Raw genomic sequence first — 13,514 nt, forward strand, 5'->3', positions numbered from 1 at the left:
CTGGTGGCCTTTCACTGAGAAAGAAAGGTCGCTTAAACAGAAAGTTTTTTGAAAATTTCAAAGCACGGAATGATTTTGTTTCCTAAATATAATAAATACCAAGGAAAATTCAACTGATACTTTTAGCACGAGTTATAATACAATCGCGGTCCACAAGTCTCAACTCAGAGGGCGTCAGTTTCTGGCAACTCTGACCTCTCTCCTACTCTCTGCTCAGTCTCCGCCCTGTCTCCACCCCGTGTCAGTCAACTCCCCGCTCCTCCCCCTGCCCCTCCCTCTTCCTTCTAGACCGGCCTCTGAGAGGAAACTGAAACTGAAATTTAGACAGCAGGCTTGCAAAAGCGAAGCTGGGAGAACAGAGCCAACTCTGAGGACTCTGGTGAGTGAGGCTGGGACCCCTGGCCGACCTAAGTGGGCTCTTCTCCTCTCCCCCAACCCCGCCCCAGATTCAAGGAACCTCTTCCCGCCCCCGGAATTTGCGAGCCCACCTGCTGCTTCTTTTCAGCCGAGGTCTCTAGTCCCAGCCCTGCCTAGCTGCCCATGCTGGCCTGTGGACGCTGAGGAGGAGCCTAGTAAAGGCAGGAGAAACGGTGATGACCTAGTCCAGGGCCCCTTAAAGACCCCTGCTTGAGGACAGTGCTAGCCATTTAGAAATTTCTGTGGATTTAAGCGCCTAAAGGAAGTTGAGACAAGTACTAAGTTTGGAGCAGCTTAGAGAAGAGCCCCAGGGAGTGCTCCCTACAAATAAATGTCCATGGATGAGCACACATGCATATTATGTGCGTAGATATTTAGATAGGGGAACGTATGGGCTACATCTACATTGATGCGTTTGTGCTCAAGTATAGTTTGCATGTAAGACCACATCAGGGTAAATAAAAACATCAGTGCATATATGTACATGCATATATACATACATACGCACATGCAAGCCTAATAACTGGGAAATGCACTCATGGTAACGAATGCACATCTTGAAGCGTTCTTATGTGAACCTGAGTGGCTCACTCTTGACACACCTAGGATGTAAGGCATCGTCTTCTGCACACTCACCATATATGCAGCCTGTCACATTTGACAAAATGTCACTTGCAACCAGTAGCTTCGTAAGGCCTGATGCCTAACGCCTGCCCCCTGAACTTACTGTCTGGATTAATTATGACCTGCACACGCATGAAGCTCCTAGTTGGAATACAGAGGGCCCGTGGTAAATATGGGTAAATGGTCCTTAATACCATGACTGCCATCTCTTTGCAGTGGAGACATGAGAGAAAGGATGTGCGAGATGTCTGGACACTGAGGGTTATAACGCAGGGATGTGTGGTGGTGGTGGCATTCTTAGCAGTGTTATCCCTGCCTGGCTGGCTCAGAGGGTGAGGCTGGAGTAGAGGCTCCAGTTGTTCAAGTTGACGCTCTTGCCTTTCGCTACCCCCTCCTGTGTCATTACAGGTTCGCCTTTGCACTGTTTTGGGGGATTTGGGGTTTGCCTTGCTTTTGCTTTTGTCATACAAACTCTCATTTTTATCACCCCCCCCCCCCGCTGACCCCGCAACACCTCAAGATTCCGCAGCAGATGTCATCCTCTACAACCTCAAAAATGTCTCTGGAAAAGATGTGGGAGGAGGTCACCTGTTGTATCTGCCTGGATCCTATGGTGGAGCCCATGAGTATTGAATGTGGCCATTGCTTTTGCAAGGAATGCATTTCTGAGGTTGGGGAAAATGGGGGCGGTACATGCCCCACGTGCCGGCAACACTTTCTGCTGCAAAACCTCAGGCCCAGTTGGCATATCGCTAACATGGTGGAAAACCTTAAACAAGATGCCCAGAATACCAAGAAGGGCACCCAGGAAATTTGCTGTGTGAAGCATGGGGAGACACTTCGCCTGTTCTGTGAGGAAGACGGGCAGGCCCTTTGCTGGGTGTGTGCCCAGTCCGGGAAACACCAGGACCACAACACGGTCCCTATTGAAGAGGCTGCTCGGAAATACCAGGTGAGGCCTTAGCAGAGACACACTAAAGAAGATGGCCCGTGGAGAGTGCTTTGTTTCCCAGAATAGTGGGTGAGAGTCATCCCTACATCTGAGAAGTTGGGGGGTGGAGGAACACTTTCTCCCTCCATTGAGAGGAACTTGTGTATGGAATACAACATTATTTCTCAGTAGCAGGGACTATGCCATGGGAAATGCATCTTGCTTTCTCGTGGCTTCCTGGTGAGTTAGAAATGCAGTGGCCCAGATCCCATTACCCCATTGGCGTAGCTCTGTTTCTGTTAAGACATACTAGGTTTCTTCCAAAGCTTTTTCCCATCTTCCTCCTCCACATCTTCAGCTGGGGACTAACCTGCTACTTCTTTCTGCAGGAGAAGATCCACGTGGCTTTGGAAAAACTGAGAAAGGGAAAAGAGTTGGCTGAGAAGTTAGAAATGGATCTTGCAACGCAAAGAACAGACTGGAAGGCAAGTGCTGAAGGCTGGGCTGAGTCCCAGGTCTCGACCCCAAGCAAGCCTTAGCCATGACTGTGCCTACCCAAGGTGGCAGAGTTATTACACCCAGCCACATTCTATGTCTCCATATAGAGAGGAATCGAAAGGAAGGAAGGAAGGAAGGAAGGAAGGAAGGAAGGAAGGAAGGAAGGAAGAGGGGAGAGAGAAAGGGGAATGGAAGAGAGGGAGACAGGGAGAAGGAAAGAAGGAAGCTTAAAATAAGATGAGATTTCCCCCAATGTGGCACTAAAGTCAAGAATTACTGGAGAAAATATAAGGCCAAGTCATTCTGACCCTGTCTTGGGGGACAACAGAGTAACCACTAGTTTCTTGGATCTGAGGTAGGAAGCTCACCTGACCAGGTAACTGCTTTGTGGTGACCAGGTTATTAGTGTGAAGCCTACTAGAGGACTAAAGCTTGTCACATTGAGAATTTGCTGGTAGAAAATTTAAATACGTCTGAGACTGGCAGGGAACGTGAGGTACTCAGCCAGTCACAGACCCCAAATGCCTAGCAAAGATTTGACTCTCCCAAGATGGCAAAGAATGTTTTCCTGGGGCCACTGTTTTCAACCCAGGGCTTAGAAAGAGTTCGTTGTTGGATACGGGAACAGGTTTTACACTTACCGAGATAAAAGGGCAAAGGGACTCGCATGGGCGTTAGTGGCTTTTGGAAGAAAGGTTGAGAAAATACTTGGTGCCAAAAGCATGCGTGGGTGGGGGTGTGAGCGTGGGTAGGGTGTGAGTGTGGGTGGGTGTGTAGGGAACAGAAACACCTTCAGCACCGAAGTCTAGGAAATCTTTATTGTGAAACTCTTGTCTTTCCCTCGCCACCACAGAAGAAGGTTGACACACAAAAGAGGAGGATTCACGAGGAGTTCGTACAGCAGAATAACTTGCTGGCTCTGGAGGAGCAGAGGCAACTGCAGAAGCTGGAGAAGGGTGAAAGGGAGCACCTGAGACTCCTGGGGGAGAAGGAGGCTCAGCTGGCTGAGAAGAACCAGGCCCTGCAGGAGCTGATCTCAGAGCTGGAGAGGAAGAGCCGGGGTTCAGATCTGGAGCTGCTGCAGGTGCGACCCCTGCCCAGGCACTATCTGAAACCGCTCTTCAAGCAAGTGCTGCCTTAATTGTTAAGATATTTTTAAATAAGCTGAAATGCGGACCCTCGAGTGGCATCCATTCTAGAATGACAGGGTACAGACACAAGAGAAAATACTCCATGTAGCAACCAATAGATATTCCTGGAGATCCCACCAAAGCAGGTGCTGAGTGTGGGAATCATGTCACCGGGATACATAGTATTGCATATCTTAAGTGATATTTTTAAAAAGAAATAAGTGAGAAAATTCATTCGAGTAGACATAGGAGCCATAAAAAATGTTTTTAAAAATACAATATATAAAACAGAAGTGTGCCATTTCTTTCCAAAATGATAGGCCATGAGCATAAACTGTTTCTCTTTTCTAGACTCAGTTTCTCCATTTATGAAGCCACAGAGGGAGTGGGATGATCTCTAGGTGTGGTAGCCTGGTGTTGGGACACTGTAGACCAGATGATCTCTAGGTGTCTTTTCTCATACCTCAGTCACTGTCCCTTAGATGCATTCAGGCCTTTCTTTCTGCTTTATGCAGAAAAGCTGATCGTATTGGTTTGACTTGGCAGGCTTTCTCTCTTCCCTGTTACTGAACTGGGCTCCCCAGTGCCTTTTGACTGAGCCTAGGAGGCTGCCGGTTCAAACATTGACTGTCGCTCCCTGGGAATGAATATTGTCACTTGAGCTCACTCTAAATAGTGGAGAGGATTGGCCATAGCACAAGACAAAGTTTTTAACCAACTAGCCCTTCCTCCACAAACAACTCAAACCCATAAAGAGCAAGGAGCCTCTCTGGACATCTACTTCAGCCATTCTCTGCCTGAAACAACCTTTAGGCTTCAGTTGGGTTGTTTTGTTTATTTTCCTCTTTTACTGTCTCCATGGCCAGGAACCTATATGAGTCTTCAAATCTCTGGTCATATCCTAGCTAAAAGCCATAGGCATGTTGGCTTCCTAGATATTCTGTGAGCCATCACATGTCATTTCTACTAAGGGCTTGTCAGAGTCGTCTTTGGGTCCTTAGCCCAAGGGGATGGTGCAGAACAGAACCCAGGGGAAACACGGACGATTTCCAGTGACATCTTCATAGTCAATCAGGAAGTCCAGAATTGACTGTCTGTCTCTTCTCTCCCCAGGAGGTGAGGATCATCCTGGAAAGGTAAGGAGAAGTTCCCTCAGAAACGGAAACAGGAAGCATGTGTGTATAGGAATGGCTATTGAATTAGGTGCACATGCACTGGGGTTTTCCTCATGGATCCCTATTCCCAAAACCTGGTCCTCTCAGAAATGTTCTCTACCCTCAAAAGGCTAATTCTTACTCGATGAATTGTCCGATGTAGTTAATGTATGAATGTCATCTTCATACATTAAAAGTATGAAAGTTACAGGTAAGGTGAGTCTGCCAGGGCTCTCTTATGGAAAGCCATTTATGAGTAGTGAGCAAAGCCTACAGCGTGGCCAAGATTCCTCCAAGTTCTTCACAGAAGTGACTCTGCCTATTAGATGGTTCCCTGTAAAATTAAATAGAATCCACGTGGCCATGACTGCAGGCTCCGGAAAGAGATGTAGATTTAGTTGAGATTCCTGGAACTTGGAACTCCTAGATAGAAACTATTTTTTTTCTTCCACTCGGACATTGAATGCATGAGTATTTGTACATTTGTATTGAATGTAATTATCAGAGTCATCTGTGAAGAAGGCCATTAGGGCCTGAGGTACAAGATAGGAGTAGCAAGTAAGATTCTCAAACTCTCTCCCTAGGAGTGTATCCTGGAACCTGGACCCATTAGATGTTGACTCCCCTGACCCGGCAAGCGTATGCCATGTGCCAGGGCGGAAGAAGATGCTGAGGACCTGTTGGGGTGAGGCGACTTGTAGGAATTGTGGACTGCTGTGGACTGGGCAGATAGGGATAATGAGAGTGTGGAGTGGACGGTCATGGGAGCCTGGGTGGCAATGTGTGGGAAAGGTGACAGGAGGTACAGGTGGAGCAGGGGTGATGTTTTCTCATACCGCAGCGGTAGGGCCAGAGTTACCATGAGTCATTTCCTTATATGATGACCTCTCACCTTTGGGTTTACAAGGATCCCCTTTCTGCAGGCATAGAAACTGCTGGCCCCATCCGTCCAGTCTTAACTATGGTGCTTTTTCTGCAGTTCACGTTACTCTGGATTGCAACACTGCCAACTCATGGCTCATCATCTCAAAGGACCAGAGACAAGTGAGGTTGGGAGACAGCCATCAGAACGTGTCTGAAAATGATGAGAGATTTAGTAGTTACCCCATGGTGCTAGGGGCCCAGAGGTTCTCCTCTGGGAAGATGTACTGGGAGGTAGATGTGACCCAAAAGGAGGCCTGGGATCTGGGGGTTTGCAGAGATTCTGTACAGAGGAAAGGGCAGTTTTCACTCAGGCCTGAAAATGGCTTCTGGATCATTTGGCTATGGAGAAAAGACAAGTATGAGGCTGGTAACAGTCTCCAGACAACCCTCCCCATTCGGGTACCTCCATGCCAAATTGGGATCTTTGTGGACTATGAGGCTGGCATTGTCTCCTTCTACAACATAACTGACCATGGCTCCCTCATCTACACGTTCTCGGAGTGTGCTTTTGCCGGACCTCTGCGTCCATTCTTCAGTGTTGGCTTCAATGATGATGGGAGGAATGCAGCCCCTCTCAAGCTCTGTCCACTGAAGATATGAAGGTCAGGAGCAGTGTCTACTGACAGCACTTCCTGTACTCTTACCTCCTCCTTGTCCTGATCAAGATCCAATGACTGACTACTGAAGACCATTTCTGGATACTGCTCCTCACTTCCTGTTGGTGTCCTTCAGCCATGCATTTTGTCATTTTGACCCACCTAATTGGAGCTGCCCTAAACCCTCATCTCTTTAAAAGAGTCAGGGTCCCAGAATAAAGGCATCAGCTGGACATAACTCAAAGTCAATGTCAACTGACCTTCAACATCAGTATACTTGACGTAGATTGCCCAATGAAACAGACTCCTTACATTGGACCCAAACTCACCTATCTCAGACAGAAGCACATTTCTGCCTCCTTTGTGTGACTTCCTCTGCTGTCTCTGTCCTTGGTTGTTGCCTTTAGCCAGATACCTATCCATTCCTATGTCTTCTGTGGCTTGCAGAAGGGCTTCCTAAAAACTGTTCCTTGGACTATCCTATTTAATTCTTGTTGGTAAAGCTCAAAATATTTGTCTTTAACACTGTACATCACTTTTTTGTTACAGGGGTGGGCTTTTGGGGGTTTTATTGTTGTTCATTTGTTTTTGTTTTGTTTTCTCTTACTGGAATGTTCTATGCACTTCATCCATAGACCCAAATCAAGACTATGTTCCAAGTTAACAAACAAAAGCCAGGATAAACTAGTAAAAGTGGTTCAGAAAAGAGCTGAATGTAACACCAACAGTATACTCAGTATCCCCAGTGATAGATAGCCGAAGTCTAGGGGCCATGTTAGTCTGGCCAGTGAGACCCTGCTACTGCCTCTCACAAGGATGAAACAGCTGCACTCAGACACTGCCTGCTGATGCCCTGTTCCCTGCTTCCATTGCCTTGAAGAAAGTGAAATTAGTAGCTGAACTGGTACGCAAAATATTTTGAGAGCTTCAAAAAATACTGTCAGCAGAGTTAGGAGAAAGTAGGTAAATGTACAATAAAGGAAACCCAGGATGGTTTCCACAAGGACAACATCACAGAGCTAAAGATGCATTAGCAAAGTCAATTCATGGCTCAGCTAGTAAGCTGAAGGAGGCTCAAGTGTGTCCAGTCCATGAAAAATCATTTAAAAAAGAAAACCTAAGTATTAACTTTTAAATTGACCTTTCTTTTTTGTGTTCTTGGAGTTGACAGTATAAATAATAGCTTGTGCACACTGGTAGAAGGAAACTATCTTACAGCTTTCAGTTCCTCGAAATCTGAACATCGTGCTGTACCAGATTATCTCTCTACCTGGAGATGTGTGTCACATAGATACTAAGTCCCTTGTTCTCCACAGGAAGGAATTACAAGGGTTCATGCTATGTCACCTTCACCCCCATAGTCAATAACAAGCAGCCTGGGTACAAGTCCATTTGTCACATAAAAGCAGCCTTGAGAAGGATCTCCAAGTACTGTTTCCAGTTCTGATTAATGCTGTCTTTTGAGGTCAAATAAAGCCTGTTGGTTTTCCTGAGTTCGTTCTACTGCCATCTTTCAAATTAACAGACACAAAGTATTAGAGAAACATTATTATCTGTGCTGGCTCAGGCCGGACAGACTCAGCATGGAGCAAGACAGCCACAAAGTCCCTCCTGTAGCTAAGGAGCTTTCGGCCATTGCTGGGAAGAGAACCGGTTTTCTTCAGGGTGTGGGCCCTGGAGGGTAGACCACCCCCAGTGAAAGCCGGGTCTCCAGGCGTACATGGGCACCATGGACAGTGATTGACGGGAAGAGGAGGAGGAGGGATGATACAGAGTAGGGTAGGGAAGAGCGTGGATTTGAGATGTGTGAGGAGGGGGTAAATGTGAACATCATACTTTGAAATTCTCAATTTTAAAATGAGATTAGAAAGAAAGCACTGTATCAAAATTTCGAAGACATTAAGGAAAAAAAGATGTTTAAAATCTGTAATTTGTTTTGCATCATATGTAACAAGCTTCCTGTGTATAGGTCAGTCATGCTGGGGGTAACGGTCAACATACAATCAGCACAATGAAGAATTATAAATATTATGGCAAGCCTCCATATTGGATTCAAACTGAACTGATATTTTGACAATAAACATTTATTAAGCTGTAATATTCGCAATGGTTTGATTCAGTTCTGAATCAGATCTACAAAGACTTCTAGTATCAAAGCCAATGACTAATAAATAAGGAATGTATCCATCACTTGGGAAAAGAATAACAACATGGGCCTGATGTTTTTTTCTATATAAGATAGAGTTTGCTTCCCATAAGGTGTGTGACACGCCCTCATCCCCCTCTGTTCACACAGGATGGCTGCCTATTGCATCAGACTACGTATTATGTAAGGTTTCTGACTCAAAATTGCTTTTTCTCAGTGGGATACACTAGTTAAAATTCATTGTGAGTAAAACTTCCTTGTTTTTTTTTAACTACTTTGGTGTGGGAATCCCTCTTTTAAAGATGTCCTAAGAATGTCCTAAGTAGAGATTCTGTGAAAATAAATAATTTACCCAAGGTCCAACACATCAATAGCTCATCATCATCATCATCATCATCATCGTCATCGTCATCGCTGCCACTATCATCATCATTAAAGTCAAGATTCAATCCTGACCCAAAAGTCCATGCTTCTGGTCACATGGCAAAGTGATTGTGAAAGTCAAGGTAAGTCACTTTGTACACTATCCATGGAAGTCTTGATTCAGTTCTTCCGTCTTTGCAAAGTAGGTACAACTCTGTGAAGCTCTGTGTGTTGCATATGGCACCTAGTTAATCAAACTCCGCATAGTTTCCACTGTGACGGCAAAGTACTTAGCACACGCTCACGGATCTGTCTGGTTTTGATCCCATAGATGATGGGATTCAGCATGGGCGGGGCCAACATGCAGACATTGGCCAGGAGGATGTGGGTATGGAGAGGAACGTGGTGCCCAAACCTCTGGGTAATGATGGTAAAAATGCCAGGCAGATAAAACATGGAAATAACACCAAGGTGGGACCCGCATGTGCCCAGGGCCTTTTGCCGGGCTCCTCTGGAAGGGAGGCGGAAGACTGCGTGAAGAATGAGACCGTAGGAGACCAAGATGAGCAGAGCGTCAAGCACAACAGTAGACAGGAGGACAGACAAGCCGTACCAAACATTGATGCGGATGTCAGCACAGGCAAACTTCGCCACGGCCATGTGTTCACAGTAGGTGTGTGGCAGCACATTGCTGCGGCAGAACGGCAGGCGTTTCACCAGGAACACATCTGGGAGGATCACACAGAAACTTCTCAGGACCACAGCCAGGCCGATCCTAACAATTGCCATATGGCCAAGCACTGTGCTGTAGTGCAGTGGGTCACAGATGGCCACGTAGCGGTCAAATGCCATGGCCAGCAAAATCCCCGATTCCGCGATGAAGGTAGCATGGATGAAGAAGATTTGAGTGACACAGCCATCGAGGGAAATCGCTCCAGCGTGAAACCAAAATATGGCCAGCGCCTTGGGCACAGTGGTAGTAGACAGGATGACGTCAGCCGCAGCGAGCATGCAGAGGAAGAGGTACATGGGCTCATGGAGACTGCGTTCAGTGACGATTACAAAGATGAGAATGCTGTTTCCAAAGAGCGCCACCAGGTAGGAAATGAAGAAGGGGAGAGCGATCCACAAATGCTGCTCTTCCAGGCCAGGGATGCCCAACAGAATAAAGACAGAGTGGCTGGTTCCTGTGAGGTTAAAGGTTGCCATGCCTGGGCCAGCTCATTTATACACTGGAGTATAGGATGTGACCGTCACTTCCCTCTTCCCAAGAAGCTGAATGGGGTTGAAGAGGAGAGAAGAGGACACTTTTCAGCAAAAGGCATTCTGAGCAGCAGTTGTGGCAACCCAGTGACAGGGCTCTTGGTGAGAAGATTGGGACAAATCCTTGCCATTCTATCTGCTGTGTGAATAGCAGTGAGTTGCTGTCCTGCCCTAGGTTTCTCTAATCATTTGAATCTGAGGGAAAGATGGGGTCGATCATCTTGAAAACAGACCACCCGGCTCTAGAAGGCCACAGCTCTGACCTGTGGATTGTTCTAAATAGTTATAGGCTGTACACGGCAAATTGAAATATTACCTCTCAAAAGAAAAGGCACAATGGGCCTATCAGTTCAACAGGTACACTGGGCACCAGCTTTGCACAAGGAATGGGTATCTGAGGAACAGACAAGAACCAACTACCTACACAAAATCAGCAATGTGTAAGAAAAAGGCTAACCTCCGAAGCTTTGGGAAATGCTTTCTACAGGTGCTTCATGACTTTAAGCTTGAGGAATAAGTAAGGATTTGCCAAAGGAGAAGTTAATAGAGGAGCATGAGTCACATTGCAGATGTCTCAAAGGACTCAGGGATGAAAGGAAATTCCAGCGAAGAGGTCACAGTAGAAGATAATGGTGGGAAGCGAGGTAGGAGCCAAGTCACTGAAGGGCTTGCATAGGGCTCCGAGGCTATGGAATGTACATTGGAATAGAAGAGGCCACTGAAGACTCATTACCTGAGAGTGGGGGGGGGAGAAAGCTTCGGGGAAAGCAACCCTGAAAAAGCTTTTGAAAATGGAACTGGAAAACTTTAGAACACATAGGTACAGGAGAAAATTTCCTGAATAGAACACCAATGGCTCATGCTCTAAGGTCAAATATTGACAAATGGGACTTAATGAGATTGCAAAGTTTCTGTAAGGCTAAAGACACTGTCAAGAAAACAATACAGCAGCCAACAGATTGGTAAAAGATCTTTACCAACCCCACATCTGATAGAGGCCTAATATCCAAGGTATACAAAGAACTCAAGAACCTAGACACCAGAGAATCAAACAACCCTATTAAAAAATGGGGTACAGAGCTAAACAAAAAGTTCTCAATTGAGGAATATGAAATGGGTGAGAAGCATCTAAGGAAGTGCTCAACATCCTTAGTCATCAAGGAAATGCAAATCAAAACAACCCTGAGATTCCACCTCACACCAGTCAGAATGGCTAAGATCAAAAATTCAGATGACAGCAGATGCTGGTGAGGATGAGGAGAAAGAGGAACACTTCTCCACTCTTGGTGGGGTTGTAAACTGGTACAACCACTCTAGAAATCATTCTTGCGGTTTCTCAGAAAATTGGACATAGTCCTACCTGAAGACCCAGTTATTCCACTTCTGGGCATCTACCTCAGAGTCACTCCAACATACAGCAAAGACACATGCACCACAATGTTCATAGCAGCTCTATTTATAATAGCCAGAGGCTGGAAAGAACCCAGATGTCCTTCAGTAGGTGAAGAGATACAAAAATTGAGGTACATTTACACAATGGAGTACTACTCAGCCACCAGAAACAATGACTTAAGGAAATTCTTAAGAAAATGGTTGCATCTAGAGAATATCATCCTGAGTGAGATAACCCAGTCACAAAAGAACAGACATAATATGCAGTCACTGATAATGGGATACTAACCCCAGAAAGCTCTGAACACCCCAGAAACAACTCACAGACTGCGTGAAGTTCAAGAAGAAAAAAAAAAAAGAAAAAACTTTGTGCTCAATCCTTACACACCAAAAAAACTTTGACTAATTGTGGGTTTCATTCTGTTTTACATGTATTTTTTGCTCATTGTAACTGTAAGATCTAAATGCACACTATCAAACCTTTGAAAAAAAATAAAATAAAATAAAATCTTTGTAACAAATTTTAAAAAGGGAAGGCTGAAATCTGGATTCCCCAGAACAGACTTGAATCTATTCCTGTCCATCCTACTCCACCCTGCCTCGATTTATCAGACAGTTATAGCATTCAGACTCCTTGTTCAAGGAGGAAGCTAGTGTTGGAGCCCTTCACCTCCTCTACCCTCCCTTGATATCTATAAGTTGATTCATATACAGCCATCTGTTCCCTCTTCCTCCTCTACAAGGCTGAGCCTTCCGTGTGTGAACTGGACCCCGACCCTCTCTTTACCCCTCCACATTAATCCATCCCTAGTGACTTCAACTTCCCCCTCTCTGGTGACTGATCAGCTGGGGTACCTATGTTTCACTGTCTCATCTCCTTCCCACTTTACCAAAGCAAGGTTTGTCTTCTGCTGCCTTCCTCCCTCCTCACAGTCACCCACTGCCATCTCTCTGTGACCCAAAAACTGCTCTGCACCTCACTCAACAGAATCATCTACTGTGTCACCATCACCGAACCTAATGTCACCTTTCATTTATGTTTATTTGTGATCTCCAATTACTTACACTTCTTAATTTTATAATAGTGAACATCAAATGCCTGAATATCAAACGTGTTCTTATTTTTAATCCTCACACCAAACACGTGAAATAGAAGCTATCACAAATATGTACAAGGAACTAACAAGTAAATAGATCTTATTTCAAACAATCTGTTAGTAGCCAGTCTGATATCCAAGTTTAAGTGGCATCAAGCTTCCTTTAATTTTAAAACCTTCATTGGTCCATCAAGATGACTCAGTGTACAAAAGATGCCAAGCCTGATGACATGACTTTCATTTCTAGAACCCACATAGTGGGAAGAAAGAGCTGACTCCAAGTTTTCCTACAATCTCTACATGTCTTGGAATACACATAACTGCACACACATGGACACCAAATAAATAAATAGCATGTGATAAACTATTTCAAACAATCATTCCTCATGATGATTACCCAAACCATCTTTTCAGGCCTCCCTCCTACCCCCCCCCCCCACCAACTCTAGTCAAGCTACAACCTCAGAGATGTGCCTGACAGTGATGGAGGGAAAACAATGTGAGTGGTACATTCAAACTGTCGTGTTCAATTCTTTCTTTGCCAGCTGCACACACACACCCACATGCAAACATGCACACTCACACACACACACAAGTGCACACACACATATGCACAAACTTGCACACATTCATGTGCACACATGTACAAGCACACAATCCACATACCCATGCACACACGCTCTCTCGCATACACATGTTTTCACCACACATTCCTATAGTCACCATCATATGTGTTCACTCACAACGTTCTGACCAAGCAGTGACACTGACACACATTTTCACAATTCACACCAGGAGCCCTTCACTATGACACCACACAAGCACAGTCAGATTTCCCCAAACTAATACATGAAGAAATTTCCAGATCACCATTAACTGTGTCAAGCTCACTCACGCACATCATAAATTACCTGTGTGATGACTTGCATGGGCCATATGAACCCATCCCCACCCAGCATTCTAGTTTTCCTCTAAATAG

General features: G+C 45.4%; 2 protein-coding genes across 2 annotated transcripts; one reads left to right on the forward strand and one right to left on the reverse strand.

Moving 5' to 3' along the window:
* The first annotated feature begins 340 nt into the window (after nt 1-340).
* Nucleotides 341-7,767, forward strand: TRIM21 (tripartite motif containing 21). The gene is made up of 7 exons (XM_080913447.1): nt 341-379; nt 1,562-1,993; nt 2,362-2,457; nt 3,324-3,554; nt 4,714-4,736; nt 5,339-5,439; nt 5,734-7,767. The coding sequence occupies exons 2-7, from the start codon at nt 1,574-1,576 to the stop codon at nt 6,276-6,278; spliced, it is 1,416 nt and encodes a 471-aa protein (XP_080769573.1). The 5' UTR covers nt 341-379; nt 1,562-1,573; the 3' UTR covers nt 6,279-7,767.
* Nucleotides 7,768-9,035: 1,268 nt separating this feature from the next.
* On the reverse strand, nt 9,036-9,992 carry LOC308417763 (olfactory receptor 52B4-like; the record flags this gene model as incomplete). Its single annotated transcript, XM_080913072.1, has 1 exon — nt 9,036-9,992. One exon carries the CDS (start codon nt 9,990-9,992, stop codon nt 9,036-9,038), a length of 957 nt encoding a protein of 318 aa, XP_080769198.1.
* Between the last annotated feature and the right edge of the window lie 3,522 nt (nt 9,993-13,514).

This window comes from Micromys minutus (genome assembly GCF_963924665.1).
Source record: "Micromys minutus genome assembly, chromosome: 2".
In the NCBI taxonomy this organism is placed as follows: Eukaryota; Metazoa; Chordata; class Mammalia; order Rodentia; family Muridae; genus Micromys; species Micromys minutus.

Coding starts and splice junctions, on each gene's coding strand:
- TRIM21 (XM_080913447.1), top strand. CDS start 1,574: ATGTCATCCTCTACAACCTCAAAAATGTCTCTGGAAAAGATGTGGGAG. Junction 1,994..2,361: donor AGGCTGCTCGGAAATACCAG/GTGAGGCCTTAG, acceptor TTCTTTCTGCAG/GAGAAGATCCACGTGGCTTT. Junction 5,440..5,733: donor GATGCTGAGGACCTGTTGGG/GTGAGGCGACTT, acceptor CTTTTTCTGCAG/TTCACGTTACTCTGGATTGC.